This window comes from Strongylocentrotus purpuratus, unplaced genomic scaffold (genome assembly GCF_000002235.5).
Source record: "Strongylocentrotus purpuratus isolate Spur 01 unplaced genomic scaffold, Spur_5.0 spur5_contig_845, whole genome shotgun sequence".
Classification (NCBI taxonomy): Eukaryota; Metazoa; Echinodermata; class Echinoidea; order Camarodonta; family Strongylocentrotidae; genus Strongylocentrotus; species Strongylocentrotus purpuratus.
Genome location: NW_022145552.1, coordinates 813146 through 834210, shown reverse-complemented (window position 1 = coordinate 834210; position 21065 = coordinate 813146). Strand labels below are relative to the sequence as shown.

The window sequence follows — 21065 nt, the reverse complement described above, 5'->3', positions numbered from 1 at the left end:
TGCATACATGTAGTCATGTGACTCATGTATAGCACGATAAGTACATATTCATTTATATCTGAAGTTAAACACTAATAATGTTTTATTTTGAAATGTACTTCAAGATTTACATGTAAACTGAAATAGCAAAATATGCAGGAGCTGTGAATGGCGCATAAAACAAACTATCAGAATTGCCCATGAAAAAATGTCATATTTTCTTGAGAGCTAATGTAATGCTTTAATAATGCGCAAGGTCCTTTATATTTTTAGGTACTGTACTTCCAAAAGGTTTACAAAAGCAAACAAGTTTGTTATTGACATTTGATCAAATTGTTGCATCTGCAATTGTGTACCTGTTCAGTGTCCAAGATTTGTTTTGAAAATAAATATCAGCACCGTTCTTGGTGAATACTAAAGATGCAATATTATTTTGAAAACACCCTTTTCATGAGAAGCGTTGGGGAGGTGGGATCAATTCAAATGCCATCGTTCAATATTAAATCTGAAGGTGTATTTCCAAATAAAAGTACCAAAGATGTATTATGTTATTTGAAAACAACAAATGTTTGTGAGATAACACAGAGGCGGGATTGATTCAAATGCCATCATTCAAGGTTGTTTCTTCCCATGAAAATGGTGATGACCACAGAAAGAAAGCCATTCTCCATCGACTCAGTACTAAAAATCATTGTCTTGCATTTTGTCATTGTAGAGGCATTGGTATGTGTGGTTCTATTGATTTGGAATCTATGGAGTGTTGTGGCACCACTGTTTCTGTTAGATTTCACCTTGTTTAGATGTCATGTGTATATTTAAAAACCAATTATTACTGTAGGCTCACCGTAGATTGATGATTGATGAACATAAACAATGTTCACTGTTAGAAAACAAAATCAGAGAGAAGAGAGTGACATAAAGGGTACAAAACATTCATGAACAATACCTTTTCACTTTAAAAAAATGCATGTAATGTACATGTAGATCAAAGAAATAGAATGTACATGTACACATATATACACAAGTATATTTTGTAAACTCAAAATAACAACTTCAAGAAAATCACATGCTTTGCTGCAACACAATAGAAACCAGAACAGCATACTTCCTGGCCCCAGTCCATTGTTTCTGATCTTTGTCTTGCAAAGGACCCACCTCAAAAGTTATGTGATGATACTGTTGCTCTTTTTGTCTACAAACAAATAGCATTGATTTATTGAATGAAAGAAACATTGGCTTGAGAGTTGAGAGAAACTCAAGAAAACAATTTACAAACTTCATGAAAGAGGAAAACATGCTGTCAATCACCGGTGTCGCAATTAGTTTAGAGGAAACCATATTATTGCCAAACATGTGACGTCTGCATTGGACATGGAAAATAGTTGGTTAATAGTTTTGTGAACTTCCTGTTTTTCATGTGTCAGCGGGGAAAACAGATAAAAGTAGAAGACTTGTGACTGTTTTGAAAAAAATAAGTTGATCCAATTTTTGAAAATAATTTTGTTGATTACTGCGCATGGTGCATAAATTATTTTGTGTACAGGATACCCTCATGTACCGGAAGGGGAAAACTGTTCTGTGCAGATAGGAGAGAATTTACTAAAGCTCTGCAAAAGTTCAAAAAGGAGCCTAGAAAGAAAAAAAAACAACAACAACAACAAAAAAAGTTATAATACTGCAGGCTGTGAGAATATACATGTACACTGTAGATTGTTGTCAAGGATATTGAATACTTTCAATTCAGAAAGAAACAAAAGCTAATTGAGTTCCCTGAGGCTGAAGGAAGCACTTCTACAGTAGGCTCATTTACACAGCCCCAAAATCTTCATGCTAATGCACAGAAGCAAGGAGAGTCATGTGACCCAAAACCGGAATCATGCACCAATGTTTTGAGTGCGAGCATTTGCACTGCAAAAATCTGTAAAATTTCTGCAGGCATTTAAAAATAAAACCCGTCTGGGGGGGGGGGGGGGGTTTCAATTTTTTTTGGTAGTGTTTTCAAATACAATGTAGTTGCCCATTAACTTCTGACAAAACACTGAAACATGAGAACAAAATTTGCTTGTAGTGGAAGTAGTACAGACGTGTAGTGATGTAATGTAGATGGACCTGTGACATTCCAATTGAATGTGTCACCTTCCATAGCATAGAATGAGCAGCTGGGAAATACTCTGCCCTCCGAACTTGACATTGTTTTGCTTTCCACACGTGATTGCGACAACCTTTGGCGTAGTGTCAAGTGATTGTGCCAGTCGATGATTCATTCATTTATCTTCCTTTAATTGCAATTCAATTGCCATGTTTACTTTTCAATGCTCACTAGACCAGGGGGATTGTGATATTATATTTTTATCACCCTAGGAATGATATTTTATGCTTATTTATAGGGTGAGCAAAGTGTCAGGGTTGAATGAGGCCTTTCTTTGTTGACTTAAAATCAGTCTGTGTAAAAATAGATGTACATGTACATGTAGATATAGTATGTTCTAATGTACATTTAGGCCTACAAGTACTGTGTATGAGTTAAATTGGCACCAACAAACAACATAATTTACTGGTGACAAAAGATATGTACACTGTAAGTAGAGGGCCAGAGGCCTGGGCAATGTTTTTCTATGGACACATGTACATGGAGCCCTACATGTACATATACTTTGTAGGCTATAACTTTCTTGCACCATTTAACATACAATGTACATGTACCTGTATGTACCTTACAGGTAATTCAGTGGGGAAACAACAGTATCAATCACTTGCTTGAAACTGAAAGTATTTTAATTCTCGTCTTAAAGCTCAGCTCATTCACGTATTTTGTCACATTAAAAAAAGTCAATACTTCCTTTGTCAAGTCTATTTATTTAAAACAGCTACCGTAGTATAACACCAGAAAATTTCACAGATGTGAAATGTTCGCAAATTGTTTCAGAGCCCTAAATTCATGAACTTCTAAAAATCAACAAATGATCAACTTCTGAGATAAATTTGTTCTCAGCCAATCAAAGGCAATGATTTCAGTAGCTTATAACAATTCTTGTAACTTGGTATTAATAACAAGTTTTGTGAAACAGGGCCCAGGTTCAGGAATGTGGTTCAATTTCATGCCAAAATATAATTAATACTGTAACTGACAGTCTGACACAACACCAAATTCTAGAAATTTGTGAATATTTCTTGCCATAAAATAAATCACTCTAGTTTACAAATCAAGAAAGATTCTTGTTTCTGTCACATTAGACAGATTGGCTGGAATGCTCCCCAGGGAGTGGAGAATGTGCATACATTGTGCGGGTAAGCCTGAATCCGATGACCGGGGTACTGGTAATAATATGATCGCAGGGCCCTCAGGGAGAACAGTATGAATACTGATGAGGCTACACAAGACATATTATTATTATTCTTATCATTACAAACAACAAACAATAGTGTATGTACCGGTCAATATAGTTCAGACCCTGTTGAAAGTGATGTTGAGGTGCAACCAACATTCCAACAAGTATAGGGCTTGTGCATTTTAAACTGCACTCTTCAAGAGGGTGTGGTGACACTTTCCATGAGTGAAGTTCCTTTACTTGCCTGTTGAGCTAGCTGTTTGGCCCTGAGTGAAGAGGTCACATACTGCTCCATTGGTGTTGAAACATGCCCTCTCCAATAGTGATATTGGTGACATGCATGTAAATGTAGTCTCAAAGTACAGACAGTTTTTGAAAAAGATTTAATACACAAGATCATTTTCAATAATAATCAATGACCAACGAGAGCAATTTTGAAATTTATGACAGAGCTGAGTACATTATACATGTGTACATGTAGGATTTGTGCAATACATGTACATCTGTCATTTGTTGAGAGTAAGAAGGGTATAAAGTCATACAGTGTATAGTTAATAAATACAGAGTTACATGTAACACTCTTCTGCCTTTGAACAGATGAGTATCAGTTGTAATGTTATTGTTTAATAAAGTATATTGCAGCAATGTTTGGAGTTGCCAACTTGCCACGTGTAATACCATTATGTGCCTAACAGAAGGGCATGAACAGATTTGAAGGGTTTCAAGTTTTGACCTTTCCTTGCCTATTGTAAATCTACATAACATTACCAGTTACACTATAAACAGATGTGGAGAGTTGTTTACTACATACTGTACGTGTTTACAGTGTTTGTGTATATATTGTACCCGTCTTGAGACTACACGTACACAGTTGACTCATAAATGCAGAGTATCGGGGACATGTTACTTTAATACCAATGTCCCTGCTATTGTCACAAAATATGCCTACATGTACATGTATTTACAGTCGTAATTGTACACAGTGTACAGTACACTGTCTGTATGTGCATGTACAATTTAGATTTTTACATTTTTTTCAATTCATATTTATTTCATTTCCATCATAAAGATAAACAAAGGTATACAGAAAGTATCAAAAAATGTATGTACATAATTCATTTTTTCTTGGGGTGAGTGCCTTTACCCACAACAGAAAACATGCTTTCTAAATGTTAACACTGTAGAATTTCCGTTTTTTTTATTTTTTTTAAAAAATCTATTCCCTACGTCTGTAATGTTATGTAATATAAACACATTTTATTGGAAGGATTGATCTTAAACAACTTTATCTTGATTGTTAACAATTCCCTTTTTACAGATTAAGACTCTAGATTGCGATCTGTTCCTCTTTCTTTATATTGTCTTTGTTATTATTTGTTTAAGAACTGCCCACATGTATTGAGGTTAACTGCGTGGTAATTCGCAGGTGTAACATTCTTATTGTTAAATAAAGTCGAATAAAATACATTGTTAACTGTGTCGATACGATTCACTGTAATATAAATTCCTTGCTGTTTACCATCAATACTGTTGTAGCATATGAATGACAGACCCTGATCTATTTCTTTGGAGCCTCGTAACCTATACACTCTTGCGCATTTAAATGATCTATTCTAACCTGCATTCCTCTTACCTGTCCCTGTATATACCCACACATATTTGCCTTTAATACTGTACGTTCTCTCATGTTTAATTATTTCCCCCCCCCCCCCTTTTCTTTCTTTTTTTCTTTTTTTCTTTTTTTTCTTTTCCTTTTTTTTCCTGAACTGGCGGTGGTCAGTACTAAACCGGAACCGCCACCAATGGCTGCAATTCGCTGTTCCGTTCATTCACTCACCATTCTTTGTATTATTTTAGCACTTGCACAAGTCATTGCACATGCACCCACGGTGAAACGACTGTTTATATTGAGACTAGTACGAAGTGAAACATTTTACATACTTAACGTTACATATCAAACAGACTTTATTATTCTACATCATATTCAAATCATTACATGGGCCCATTTCTTAATTATTTTATTTGATAATTGTAGGCCTATATTGAATTTAGTCATATGAATTTTGATTTAGAAATTAACCAAGATGTAACAGAAAATGAGTCAAAATATTTTACTACTGACGATTTCAACGCTGCTTTTAATTTAAATAATGATGGCCATAATCAACAGTCCCTTAGTTTGTTGCATATTAATGCTAGAAGCATGAATAAAAACTTCGATTCTATGGATTTATTTTTTTCTTCTATACAACATTTTCCGTTTTCCATAATAGGGATAACGGAAACATGGTTGAATAATAAATCACCTCCTTTATTTAATATTGAAAATTATAAACTAATTAGGGCTGATCGTAATTATGGACGAGGGGGTGGAGTAGCCTTGTACATTCATGATTCCTTAACATTTAAAGAGAGACCTGACTTAAGTGTAGATGGCTCCGAATATATTTTTATTGAAATTATAAATAAACAAGCTAAAAATATACTTGTTGGAGTAATGTATAGACCTCCTCATAGTAATATTGATACGTTTGTAGATAGATTAGAAGAAAGTCTTTCTTTAATATCGCGTGAAAATAAAATCATATATCTTATGGGGGATTATAATATTAATCTTCTACCACCTGCATTGAATAATATTGGACTTAGGTTACTAACTACACTCTCTTCTTATTCCCTCCATCCACATATTAACAAAGCTACCCGAATAACTAGTATAACTGAAACTTTAATAGACAATATATTTTCGAATATTTTTAATGAAAACAGTCAGAATGGAATATTGTATTCTGATATTTCTGATCACCTCCCCATATTTGTTATTTCCCCTACAATTCAGTTATTTAAACATGAGTCCATGAAGTATATATACGTTCGGAAAGAAACGGATGCTAATATTCAGAGCTTTCGGGCGGACTTAGCATCAGAATCTTGGGTTGATGTATTTAATTTAGTAGTTGCAAATGATGCTTACGATATATTTTTGAATAAATTAATGTATTATTACAACAAAAATATACCTTTGGTTCGAATTAAGTTAAATAAAAAAAAGGCTAAGAAACCATGGACAACGAGGGGCATTTTACGATCGATTGCGACTCGCAATCGATTATATAAGAAAGCGTTAAGAAGTAAAGATCATATTGATTTAGATAAATATAAAAAATATAGAAATAAGTTAACATCTATTATTCGGCTATCCCGCAAATTATATTACTCAAATAAAATTGCGAGTACTCAAAATAATAATTCTCTTTGGAATATTATCAAAGATCTTACGGGTAAGAAAAAACATATTAATACAACCATTAATGTTAATGGACAAGACATTAATAATTTGAATGAATGTGCTAATTATTTTAATGAGTACTTTGTTAATGTAGGTCCCACATTAGCCTCTAAGATAGATGCTGGCAACAATCATTTTTCTCAATATCTTTTAGAACCCTCTGAAAATTCATTATTCTTTACTCCCACAACAATTCATGAGGTAGTTAGAATAGTTCAATCACTGAAATCAAGCAAGTCATCAGGACCAGATGGGTTAAGTATGAATCTCATTAAGCAAATAATACACTTTATTGTTTCTCCATTGGTTCATATATGTAACATTTCTCTTTCTACTGGTTCCTGTCCTAACTTATTAAAAATTGCTAAGGTTATACCGATTCATAAAAAAGATGACCCATCTAAACTTCAAAATTATCGTCCCATATCATTATTATCAAGTATTTCAAAGGTTTTTGAGAAATTGGTATATAAAAGATTGATTTCTTTTTTGAATGAGCACGATATTTTGATTCCTAACCAGTTTGGATTTAGGAAAAATCATTCAACTGATTTTGCTTTAATTAAACTTTGTGATAAAATAATTGAATCTCTCGCAAATAAGAAGCATGTTATAGGTGTTTTTATGGATCTGAGTAAGGCCTTTGATACCATTGATCATACAATCTTACTTCATAAACTAGAACACTATGGTATCAGAGGCCTTGCTCTATCCTGGTTTGAGGACTATCTTAAAAATAGAACACAGTATGTTTATTATCATTCTAATAGTTCCTCAAAATTGAACCTCACATGTGGAGTTCCTCAAGGCTCCATCTTAGGCCCGCTCTTATTTTTGATTTATGTAAATGATATAATAAAATCATCAAATATTCTAACTTACATTCTTTTTGCCGACGATACAAATATACTTTACTCACACAAAAATATTGATACACTCGTTGATACTGTAAATCATGATTTGTGTAATATTTCAATATGGTTTAAATGTAATAAATTATCCTTAAATATAAGTAAAACTAATTTTATCCGTTTTAGAACTATTAACTCCCAAGACCAACCACAATGTAATTTGTTTATAGATGGTTTATCCCTGGTAGAAAAACAATCAACGAAATTTTTAGGAGTTATTATTGACTCAAATTTGTCTTGGAACGAACACATTCATAACATAAATATTTTGATATCCCGGAATATTGGTATTTTGTATAAAATGAAATGTTTGATAAATGATAGATCTTTGTTTATGCTTTATAATACTTTAATTTTACCATATATAACATATTGTAATATTATATGGGCAAACTGTAGTAAAACTAAAATAAACTCAATATTTCTTTTGCAGAAGAGAGCAATTCGTATTTGTACACACTCTAACTATCTTGCAAATTCAAACCCGTTATTTAGTCAATTAAAAACATTAAAGGTTTATGATATACATACGCTCCAAACTGCCATTTTTATGTATAAGTACACTTCCAAAACTCTTCCAGCATCTTTCTTAAACTTTTATTTATTAAATGTAAACGTACACTCATATTTAACTCGACATGCTCATGATTACCATCTTAATAATCCCAAACTTAGTTTAGCCCTACGATCAATTAGACACCATGGACCAGATATTTGGAATAACTTACCGAACCATATTAAAACTAGGACCTCCCTTTATTCTTTTAAAGCTTATATGAAAGCATATTTGTTAACTCAGTATAGTTTACTAGATCTTACATAGAAATTTAAAAATTATCTAATTTGTTATGTCTTGAATTGTTCTGTCTTTGTCAACAGAAATGGACCCTGCACACATTTTAATATTATCACCCGAAACTGAAACCAACACACAATTAAATATCACGGTATTAGTCTCTTTTTGTTCCACCAAGCTAAATTTTTTGCACCTTGCACAAATGCACTTCTCAACACGAAATATTTCACTAAATTTGTTTTGTTATTTTCACTCAAAATTAAATCAGCCATGCTCACTTTTAATCACTTCACTTATATCTTATTTAACATTGAATACAATGCAGTTGCATGGGTTGTTCTTTTATTTTGTTAACTCGGCAGAGGCCACGGTCATGTTCAAGCATTTACGCTTACGACATGTGGTCTCCTGCTTTTTCCTTTTGTAACAGTATGAAACTTTTATTTAAACTAGAAACAAACTTTGTCAAACTTACATGTTATTCATTATATTCATTTGTATGTTTCTTTGTAATGATATGAAAAAGTGGAAATAAAACAAACAAACAAATACACTTTACACATAATAAAATTATTACAAGAAATTCTGAATTTTTTTCTAGGAAATGGGGGGATCTACTAAAAAGCAGTGCTTGTATTTTGTGGACCCCCTAGAAAAAAAATCAGATTGTGCCTACAAAGTCTTGGAAAACACAAGGCAATATTACAAATTTCCTTCACCTCTATCATTAAAGGTTAGCACAGAGCCTAACTAGTATAGAGGCAATAAAATAGAATTACAAAATTTAATTTTAATAGTGTCGGCTTCGTTCATCTACACACTTAACATACAGTATACTGCCTAATGTACAGTACATGAAGAAAATTTGACATGTACACTGTACAGTGTGTACAATTATGTTCAAGTACACTGTAAATGAGCATGCAAGTATTGCATCATACATTGTCTATACATGTACATGTACATGTACATTGTACATGTATGTAGAGGCCTAGCCATTACAATGATACAGTTTGCAAGCTTGAAAATCTTGTTATCTTGAAGTTAATCAGATTATTCTTCCTTCATCTTGATTAACTATAACCACAAATCCTCTATGTTTGGAGAAGGAATTAAAATAGGATTAAGTTTGTGGGTCTCATTAACATATAGCTGTTCTTGTCTATATTGTGTAGGCTGTGAGGAATTTTTCTCTGTAATACATGTACTGGTACATGTATAATACATGAGGCCTACATGTTATGTAATAATAGGGGGTACATGTACAGTATTGTAGATCCATGCTCATGTGCAATTCAAACAAAGTTAAGCCTGTGAAATTGAAAATTAATTAATCTTGAATTCCAGTATTACACTTTTAAAAGCCACTTTAAAATCCCATGTGTTGTTTTTGTTTTTGTTTCAATTTTTTCTTCAAATTATCATAATTTTGCATTATTATTATTATTATTATTATTATTTTTTTAAATTTTATTTCTGCATTTTTCCAAATATAATGTAATTGAATAACAAAGAACATATAAATGTAGGCCTAAGGTATAATACAAATAATACAAACAATAATTTCTTCATGTCAAAATATTTTTTTACATAATACATGTACATGTACAAATAACGAAACTTAATATTTCCATAACATGTTATCATAAATTTAAAGTATTATCCAAACTATTCTGTTGGAAAAGTGCAGGAGACCGCAATCATAAGCAAAGCTTGACAAGGATGGCGGCCTCAAAAAAAAAAAAAAAAAAAAATGTTAAGGTAAAACTTAAAATGACAAAGTGTTTAATATGCATGTGTACATGTAGGTCTTGTATTTCAAGGGTATTCTAATGAGATAGGATTGGGATTGTAATTCCAATAAATGTTGATAAATTACTGTTTGAATTGATACAGTATAATTTTATTCCAATGTGTGGGTGATTAAATTGTATTTTGATATTTGAAGTTTAAACCATATATATTTCTGTCTTTTTCTCTCCGCTACAGAACAACTGTAACATCCTTAGAAGATTTCGAACATAGACTAAATTCAGTAAGTATACAGTATAATATTCAATCTTTTCTTGAAGTGTATTATGACCAGAAGCTTGCACATATTAACAAAGGGCCGTTCCAGTTTCCATGGCAAGAAATTCAGTGAAGTGGGATCCATTTATATGACAGCATTAAACTTTTGCATCTTGAAACCTTTGAGTACTAGTGAAGAGGCTAGAAATGTCAAAGAACACATAATTATACTGTCAGTTTCAACTGTACACATGTACTGTACATGTGAGTATGGAATATGGATTTTGTCAATTTAAAGGTGAATAGTTGTTAAAACCAAATTCTTCTGCTGCTCCTTTTTTAAGTGTCTGATTTCATAATAAAGGATTTATTCATTTAGATGGGTAATCCATAACGAAATATGGGGTTGGACTGCACAGATTTCATTTTAGGCTACACCTGTATACTTTAATATTCCCACGAGAATTAAGATACACCTGTTTGCACATTAGCACACGTTTCTGACAGTTCATTGAAAACCGTTTTTTGGAAATCTGGCATTCCTTCAAACAAGTGATGACACGCTCCGGCAAATGACAATTAGGGCCCTTTTGCTCCCAAAAGAAGGATTTGTAAGGTATTTTGACTTTTTAACACTGCCTATTTACCTCTGTTTACCCCCTAACAGAACAATGTAAATATATTTTCAACCCTAAGGATAGTAGTTATTTTGGCAGCTCTTCCATTCCATTGGCTGATAATTGAGTCAAGAAGATTGTGACACACCCTCTGTATTAGTTGTTCACATTCCAAGCAGGGTAGGACTGAAAATACTGCATTTCATCAATAAATATACCTACAGACATTGTCTGTGCTGGATATTTATTATCAAGAGCAAAGAGAATTGTATGCACCTCCATGATTTATTGCAGTACCTGTCAGTTGGGGGCAATAATCTTAGCAAAAAAAATTGCTGTAGGCGATACTCCTTTCTTCTAATTCTACAAACAAATGTAAGGTGCTTTTTTTTGTATGGATAATGCAATATAGGATTTGGTTCAAGCAGAAAAATTAATACCGTGAATGAAACCTGCTTTAGTGACCACCTGTATAGAAAGACCACCTGTCTGTAGAGAACACATTTTTGGTTTCTCTTGAAAATTGTTGCTCACTGAGTCCTACAGGGTGTTATGAAAGGAACCTGTACAAAAAGACCACCTCCCTTTAATGACCACTTGTCTTGTCTTGTCTCCCTTGAGCGGTCTCTACACTAGATTTAACTGTACCTAGATCACTTACATGAAGAATGTTGCCATTTTCCTTGCATTCTATGGGAAATGTACTTATCGTTAAAGTATTATTATTATGGACAAATTATATAGGGATGGAAAGATTTTCTCTTGAAAAACACGAATAATTTGCTGAAAATCATATAGATATCATGGAAAGGCCTAAAATGCAATTTTGTGGCTAGCTGTGTCTTGCTTGTGACGTCACAAATCTTGACGCTCTATGGAGGACCGCTGAAGGCAGAAAATCTGGATCTCAAAATTAACATTTATGAGAGGTGATTACTGCGGGCCCCAAACATATTTTGAAGAGGGAAGTTTTATATTTGATCGGTAAGGCTTCCCCTTTGCAATGATATGAATTTTGCATCAATTCAAAACACTTTTGATTCTTTGTGTGTCTACTTTAAAGGTATAGACCAGTTTTGGAAACGCCCCCCTTTCAAAAAATGAAATGGAAGCTCTTATTACCAATCATGTGAAAGAATATGTTTCGACTAATAAGTGTGTGATGACTACTTTAAAAAGCATTTTCAATGTCATGTACATGGAGATTACATACAAGGCCCAATATAGCACACCACATGTTCACGTGCCAGTGGTGAAATACATGGTCATGTCTATGTTTTATGCACCATGTGCATTTAAAAGTTACTGTGTGAAACATATGGGATGAGTTCATTCAAAGGTTGATTATAATTACATGGTTAGGTCATCTAATAAAATGATACCCATCATGTCACTCAGTCACATAGTCGTAAATACATGCAGTCATTTGCTCTTACACAACAAATATAATGTATGTGTAAGCCTACAGGAACTGTGCATGTACATGTATATAGGTTTTATATCGAGCTAGAAGAGCACTATCTCTGTGTATTAAAAATGATATGAACACCCTCCTGGCTCCAAACAGACAATAGGCGGTGTCACACAGAAAAGTCCCTTAAAAAATCCCTTGAAAAATCCTTTCAAGGGAGAATTTTCTTGCTTCGTTAGAGGATTTTTGAAGGGATAATTGATGACAGACAGCAATTAAGAGGATAACTAAAATCTGGATAACTAAAAATCCGGATTGTTGGCCTCTGTGTGACACCGCCTTTTATGTAGGTTTCATACGTGTGTACATTTCATGTGTAGATTTCAAGAGAGAGGGAAGAGGTGAAAGACACCAAATGTCATCTGCATTGTACACTCATGAGTCATGACAAACTAAACGTCACATTCATGTGAATGTACCGTATGGGAAAATTTGGTTTTGGATCATGCCACCGTTGATTTGGTTAGTGAGTTACCTAGTAAACAGTGTCAAATTGTCTAATATGGCATGGGAAGTTATAACTTAGCTACTGCAATCCCGGGTGACTTAATAGATGAAGAACAACATGTTTGACTTCTGCCACGACTCCTGCCACAATTTATATGTTTTTTTAAGGCACATTTTCTGTGTACATGTACAATTCATGCTTCACTATCAGAATACACCTACATGTACATGTACATTTACATATCAAGGCGTTAATTACATTTGTGAATTATGAGCAAATCTAGTTTTATTATTACTATAGGCTATTGTCCCCAGAAATTAATTGAAAATTTGGGATAAAGATAATTTCCTTTTAATAATGAAATAAAACTAAAGTAAAGATTTATGCTTCAAGGGACTGACTGACTGTTTTATAGAAAAAATGTAAAAGTCATGTGTGTTTATACATGTACACTGTATGTAAGACATGCATGGTGACTCCCCCATGTCTTAGAAAAATCAAAATTTTAAGTCTTGTGGGTATTGATGATTTTCAATCGTTCAGACAGTTGATAAGGATTTTATTTGTGTTATCCTCCCAGAAACATTTGTATGTGTATACAAGGTACATGTATATATGACTACATGTACCTTCAAAACCACAGGAATGGAATTCATGGATTTCAAAATACATATCAAATGATGTGTATGATGTGTAATTTTTAGGTAACATTACATGTGTGTAGATTCACTACATTGTCATTGTAAATTCATATCATACTCTCTAGGCCTACAGATTATAGATGAAAGCTATACATGTACATTGTGAAGGTCTGATAAGATAAACTCTGAATTATGCGTCATATCGTTATGCCATAAAAGATTTACGAGTTCAATGAACAACGCTGGCTTGCAAAACGATCCTCCTGAGACATTTAGAATTTACAGTGCAGTATGAATAGCCCTACTTCATTACACTAAGCATTGCTCGCATGACTGGCCATGCTAAAACTTTCACTGGCCAATTCCACAACCGGCTGCGGCGAGTGACGTGGACTATCGTCAGAAAAGCCATTTCAGAGGAAATGAAATCTAAGGGAATGTGTACATGTAGGCGGTCAGACTTGATCGCTTTCCAAGGTTGCCCAGCAGGTCTTATGATGGCGAGATATAGATTTATCTTTTGAATCGATAAATGCTTGGATGTAAACTTGAACACAGCAATTTTTGCCAATGTCTTCAAGAATTCCTTGACATCTAAAGAATGAAAGTAATAAGTTCTCATACAATGTACGTCATCTTCGACTCATCTTCTAGAATTACATTTTGGGTTCTTACAGAATGCAGTGTTTCTAGTGGTCTACTGCTGTATGTACATGCATGTACAGTAAATTCATGTTATCCATTTTTAACTCCATGTACATGCACATCTACTGATGTACATGTACATGTCTATCCATTTTAGGCTCATATTGTGCATTTGTTATTGTCATTATATACATGTACATTATACTGTACATGTAATGTTCATGTAGCCCTTTTCTTCAAATCGTCATGTACCGGGTACATGATATGTAAATGTACTCTTTTGTTCCCACTAAATTTGACATACATGTACATGTAGATGTCACATACATGTATGTACACCTGTACCAGTACATCCAAGATCATGGTCACAAACTGCCTTTTATGTTTAAAGGTACTAATAACTATGTCCCATTTGCAGGCCAAAAAAATGAAAAGGTTAAATTCCAACGGCATTTGAAAGATAATACTAATTTAGAACTTCCCTGAAAAAAAAAAGGGGGGGGGGGGGCTTGAAAATGTCTTTAAGTGGGAAAACAACGACTATTAGTTGTTGAATCAACTTGGGAGCTATAGAGCCAGTAAGTAATAGTCTGATTTTCAGACCATTGCACCGAATGGTTGTACATGTACGTTGTATGCTGCACAAGGATTCAATCAGTTTAATTTTGGCCATTACAAGAAGTGGGTTATCGATGTAGACAAATGCTCATGTACCCTTTACAGCTCATTTTATGTATCCAAAGAAGAAGAAAAGCCAGTCAGTCACTCAATAGTGTCTGACAGTAAAGTCTAGCAAGTAAACAGGTTTCCTTGCATAATTTGAATATTAGGACACTGCTAACGTTTAAATTTCATAGATAGGACATACATGACTTATTCATAATTCCTGCTTCCTGCAAAGTTCTACATAATTTGATGTTGGCTGCAAAAGGGACATAGTATCTTTAATACAGAAATTCAACTATGTCATTGTAATAAAAAATATGAACAAACACAAACCCCTTGTAGTGTTAGACAATGTCGTTTTGAATTTAAAAGTGCCCACCCACATTGATGCACTTGAATATTAATGCAAGAATCCCCCTCCAGTTCTCAAATGAGTCAATGCTCAAATAAGGCTCTGTACGCTTCTGTTCAAATGAGCATGCAGTCTAACATCAGTCTTGGAAGTACAATTCATGTACATGTAGCTATCTATAGAGTAATTTATTAAGCCTAATGCATAGATCTTAGCCCGGAGCTGAGCTGTCGGTGCAGGAGATGCACGCTTCCTAGCCAAATGCACCTGAGTCATCCAATGCTCTTATATTGGACTCAATCTAATCGCATCCCGTCTGGCCCTTTCCTAATTAAAAGACATCAGAGCAGATGCGTATGACATAAAGTCTGCTATTAAAGGGCAACTACATTTATTATTAGAAGTATGAATATACATGTACACCCTCCTGCACTTTTTGCTAAATTATGAAAAAGGGGATGCATGCTTTAAGTTTATTGATTTACGATATGGCCATTGTTGTTTAAACTGTTAGTTTTTGTTTGATGTAAAGCATTTCAAACCTGCAGCTCAAAAGATGGCATTGTTCCACTTGCAAAGTAATGAGTTGTTATTAAAAAAAGAGAGATATACTCTACGATGGTTGAACAATTGACAATCAAAGCTCTTCAGTTATTATATAAATCTATCTGGGATTCTATCAAGGATTATGATAATCTTGATAATAAAATTATGTACAAAAAATTACTATCTAGATAGTAGTATCATATTGTCTATTGTTAATTTTGTACAGAAATATTGCATGGATATTTCCTCATTTGAATTTCCAAAAGAATTCAATCTTTTGCTAGAAACCAAAACTGAAACCCCATCTCTTCAGAAATATATAAACCCAAGTTGCATAAAAAAAGAGTACTGATACTTAGAAACAGACAGATGATGTGCAGTATGTGTAGTATAAATGGGTATCTAATTAGGGATAATTATACATTTGTGTTAATTTATGATAATTGCTCTTATATCAATTAATAAATTGTTTTGTCTTCCGCTTTTCTGTCTTTTTCTCTTTGTGTATATCTATCTTTCTATCTGTCTCTCCATCTCTATTTCTGTCTGTCTCTGTCTCTGTCTCTGTTTTTCTCTCTCTCTCTCTCTCTTTGCCTTGTCTCTCTCGCCTCTTTTTCCCATTCTCTCTTTCTTCCCCTCTCCCCCTGTCTACCTCCCATACCACTCTCTCCCTTCTCTCTCTTTCCAATCTAGGCAATTGAAAGAAATGCCTTCCTAGAGAATGAACTTGATGAGAAGGAGTCATTAGTAGTCACAGTTCAAAGGTTAAAAGATGAAGCAAGAGGTAAGTTTATTTTAAATCAAATAAAAAAAAGTATAAATCTTCTTTCAAGCAGTATGATTATTACAAATGCAGAACAATCTGAAATAATAAGATATGACAAATTGTGTTGTTCACAGAAATTGCAGGCATATTGGATGACACTTTTCAGTGCATACAAACATGTATGTGTACGTGTAGAGGAAGGGGAAGTCAGTGATATCCTACACTGTATGCTGGCAACTCAAGCAGTATTTAGTTAGAAATAGGGGCAACAGTTTAAAATCCCTTGTAGTATAGGTACTGTCCACAGAAACTCAGCGAGCAACAAAGGTGCCATAATTTAACACACTTATAATTATAGTATAATTATAGAGTTGACAACTTGTCACCTTTCTTGCTTCTCAACATACATGTATATAGCAATGTCTGCTGAGAGCCAGAAGGACATACAAGAACACTGTACAATCATATCCTTCAATACAATAGATAAATCCCTTATGGTTCTCAGCAGACAATTACTATAAAGGCACACTATGGCCTGAATTCACAAAGGAGGTTTGTCGACAAACCTAGGTTTGACGCACATAAACCTAGGTTTTTTGACAAACCACCTTTGTGAATTCTCGCTACCCCAAATAGCGATTCTGCCGAGATCCGGGGAAAATCCTGAAAACGTGCATTGCATTATGGGATAGCTTTTCGACATTACAGCTTCCTGTGCAGGCGCTATATTACTAGGCGCGATAGCGCAAACGTAAAACGCCGTCGCCACACAACGTGTATGCACCGAATATGTCGTCTGCTCGGTCTTGTTTTTTTTTCGCAAATATTTCAACGTTTATTTGAACATTTCATTCATTGTTTTTTGCGTCTTTTGACATCAGTGACGATGGTTTTCTTTTGTGAGGCTGCACAGTGCTGGGCTCATGATTCCAAGCGTAAGAACCCTGATTTTAGCGTGCGTGAAAACTCTGCACAGCGAACACAGGCGCTAGCGCCAGCGGGATGGGACTCTATACCGGAAGTTGTAGTGACAACCCGAGAGAGTGAAAATTACCTCGTCTCGCGAATTTCGAGATTTTCGTACCTATTTAGGGTAGCGAGAATTCGGGCCAGTCTGTATGAATATGTATGCTGAAGAGAGCCAAAACCATCCAATTATTCATCACATTGTTTTCACTAATACATGTAGTGAAATATTTCTTTTGAAAGTTTTACATCAAATGGCATTTCAAAGAGATGACAGATATTCAATCAATAGTGACTCTTTTGTTCAATACAGTTTTTTATTTTTTATTTTTTATAATTTTCACCTGCTTTTACATTTGTTGCTGTATTGAGAGCTACTTGTATTCTCCTTAGCTTCTCTTTGATTTACCCTTAGTTTAAAAACTAGGGAGAAACATAGGAAACTTGTGAGGGTATCAAGGTGAAAGATTAGTAACTAAGTACAAAGGGATGTTCAAGATGGTTTGTCATTCAAGGAGGGGTATTTCTTAAAGGGAGATGAACAAAACTATTGATTGAGGAGGGGGGCACCTTGTTATGAAGTGGATCAGGGATTGTGGGGAAGGGAGAGGGGGTTGAGAGTGGATTAGGGAGGTACCGAGTGTACATTGAAAATGAGACTATTCATAAGGGAAGAGAAACTAGTGTTTTTTAGAATCAAAGTATTCAGGGTTAACACAGGAGGCATACAAGTACACTGGAAATGTATGCAGCTTCTCTCTGCAGTGGTTTGCCATTGTTTTTGTCATTTGTAAAGCTGAATGAATCATGTGATGATTTTCTGTACTTGTGTGCACTGTAGTTAGCTTAGCATATATAGTAACATGTGAATGACACATGATCCTGGGATAAAACACAAGATATACATGTAAAGAGTACGCGTACATGTATGAGAAATATGTATTCATTTTCATAATGGCTATATGGATGTGTATTAGTACTAGGAGACAGGCTGATGTACATGAACCATAAACATATCACACTTTCATGCTATGATTGTACATTGTTTATCTTCATGTAGCCTATACGGCCTAAATATTTCTTCACGTTGCCTTTCACATACCTACATCTACAGGAAAAGAATCCATGCAGGTTTTAATTTTCTTAGTACATTCAGTGTATAGACTATTAATGAAGAGCAGCAGGAAATTAATGGAAAATGAAAACCGAATACAACTGAATCGACCCCAATTACAACCGAATATTACCAATATCGAGTGGAAAATACCCCCCAAAAAGACTACAAGCTATTTAGGTACAATGGTGTAGTTCCAGTTTCAAGATGGGGAAAACCCCTTGCATAATGAGTAACACCATGCTGGCCTACATGTACATGTTAAAATTGAAACAAATTGAGGGAGGCGGGTGGGCTCAAGCAATTTCCAAATTTCTTTGAATCCCCCCATTTTTTATTGGTTATAAATGAATTTAAGTGAGGAAAATTGTGAAATTAATGCAAGGATCCCCGAGCCACTCTCCCTATCTCCCCAATCATTCTTCTAGAAATGCGCTTGGCAGTGGCAGTTAACATGTACAACAGCATGTACATGTATGAATGAACCATATCAAATTATCTATCTCCCAGCTTTTGCAGTAAAGAGAGATATTCTGAATAGCAGATTATCTACTTTGTACATTTCAATAGGACACAGCCTCCCTGGACTGATGTTATATTATTCCACACAATTCCAATCAATCATTCTGTAATCTGCTTATGTAATACTTCTATTCATAACTTGGCTCTTATTGCTGGATCAGTTACGCTGTATTGTTATTGAACGATCAACTATTGGTCCCTGCCTTAAAGATGTGTGATAACTGAAAGATAATTGACCCAAATCATCTGAATAGAATTCACCATTGCAAGTTTAATACTTTAATTTGTTTTATGTATGAACTAATAATTTCATGTAGTTACATGGGTGTTGCCTGTGTGTAGATTTACTGACACCACTCTCTCACAATAGGGTCCCATTGGTAGCAATAGGCAGTTTGAATGGGACCATTTTGGGAGCTGTCACTTTGAGTAACAAAGAATATATTTTGCAACTGGAGATTAAGAAAGTAAAAGTCACAGCTCCCTGGGCCATTTGAAGTACATGTTTAGTTATTTTGTTTACTTTGGCTAAAAAGGACCATGTATAAAAGAAGAATTGTTATTATGTACATGCATTCATTTCTGCAATGAACATGGCAACATGTTTTCTTTCATATGAAATATTTGTTAGGAAACCTAGCAGTATTTTTTTAAACTTTAGTTGTAAACATATGAGTATTATCCTAAATATGATTTTGAAAACTAGCCAGAAATAAAGACGAAACAGTTTGTTGATTAAAAGGGAAGCACTGTTTATTTCATATGAATTTTAATTCAATTTTTAGTTCATTATATTATATTTTTCATTTTTGTTAATATTCAGATCATCTCCTTGTCTTCATAAAATAATTATAAAGAATACAGTGAAATGGACTACATACATGTACATTCAAATTTAGAACGAATAGGGTAATTCTAGTCCTTCAGAAATATGTCCGCCTTTCTGCTAATCAATCGCAGTCAGAAAACAGAACCAGCAATGATTTAATGAATTTCTAAAATAGCCCTAATCTATTGATTACCATGAAGGAAATAGTGCAGCTCCCCTCAGCCTGATATTTTGGTATTGTTAACTGCCCGCAAGAAAGCCTTAACAGCTATTCAATGTGTCAGTGACAGTAGAGGCCTTCTTTGCTGGTAGCCAATGATTGCATTAGCGAATGTAGACTAATAAAAAAAATTGTTAGCAGTAGCGGACAAATAGACACTAGTGGTTGATACCATCGGTTAGGAGGGCAGTAATTAATGATGGATGAATAATGGGTCACTTCAGTCAATACAGTGGAGTGGTTAAGGACACTTGATATCTTATGATCTAATATGATCTAATGTTGATTGATAGATGAATGGAGGAGGGGGGAGGGGGGGGGGGGGGGGTGACTAGATGGCTGAGCAAAGATTGAAAATGTAAAATTGAATAGGTGAACATTCATGGGGTTCATTGGTGATAATGTTACCAATTAATCATAATTATATAAGATGCAATTTAGGAAATAACTCCACATCATTTAAATATGTTTTGACTCCTTGAGAAGAGATGATATACATATAGTGTTATTCATAATGAAGATACATAATGTACACTGTACATGTAAGTTGTATGTTTGTAAGTGTATTACATGAAGGTTGCAGTCGTAGGGGTGCACAGTATGAGTGATCTACTTAAGGATTTTCCCTGGTTGTGTACATCATACATGTTCATCATTTAGTCATTTCATACCATTCACCCATAAATTTCTACTGTACTTTCCCATCCTTATTTCATGGGATAACCCCTTAAAACCATATCTAATCATTTTTATTTTATAATTCCAGATATGAGGTCAGAGATCAATGTCAGGGTCGTGCCGGACAACGATGCAGAGCACGCAGCGAACGGAAGACACACGCCCTCTGGTGACCACACAGTGGATAACAAGGTCCTTCACGAAGCAGAGACGAACACCACCCCAGGAAAAGGTAATTTGACCACTAATTGGTCCATACAGGATTTGTTT

General features: G+C 34.4%; 1 protein-coding gene across 1 annotated transcript in view; it reads left to right on the top strand.

Annotated features, from left to right (window-relative positions):
* LOC590751 (nuclear distribution protein nudE-like 1-A) overlaps positions 1 to 21065 on the top strand; it is a 38703-nt gene that overhangs the window by 7368 nt on the left and 10270 nt on the right. The window contains exons 4-6 of the mRNA XM_030991487.1: positions 10294 to 10339; positions 16394 to 16484; positions 20884 to 21027. Of these exons, the coding sequence (XP_030847347.1) occupies positions 10294 to 10339; positions 16394 to 16484; positions 20884 to 21027 (281 nt within the window). The remainder of the gene's footprint in view (positions 1 to 10293; positions 10340 to 16393; positions 16485 to 20883; positions 21028 to 21065) is intronic.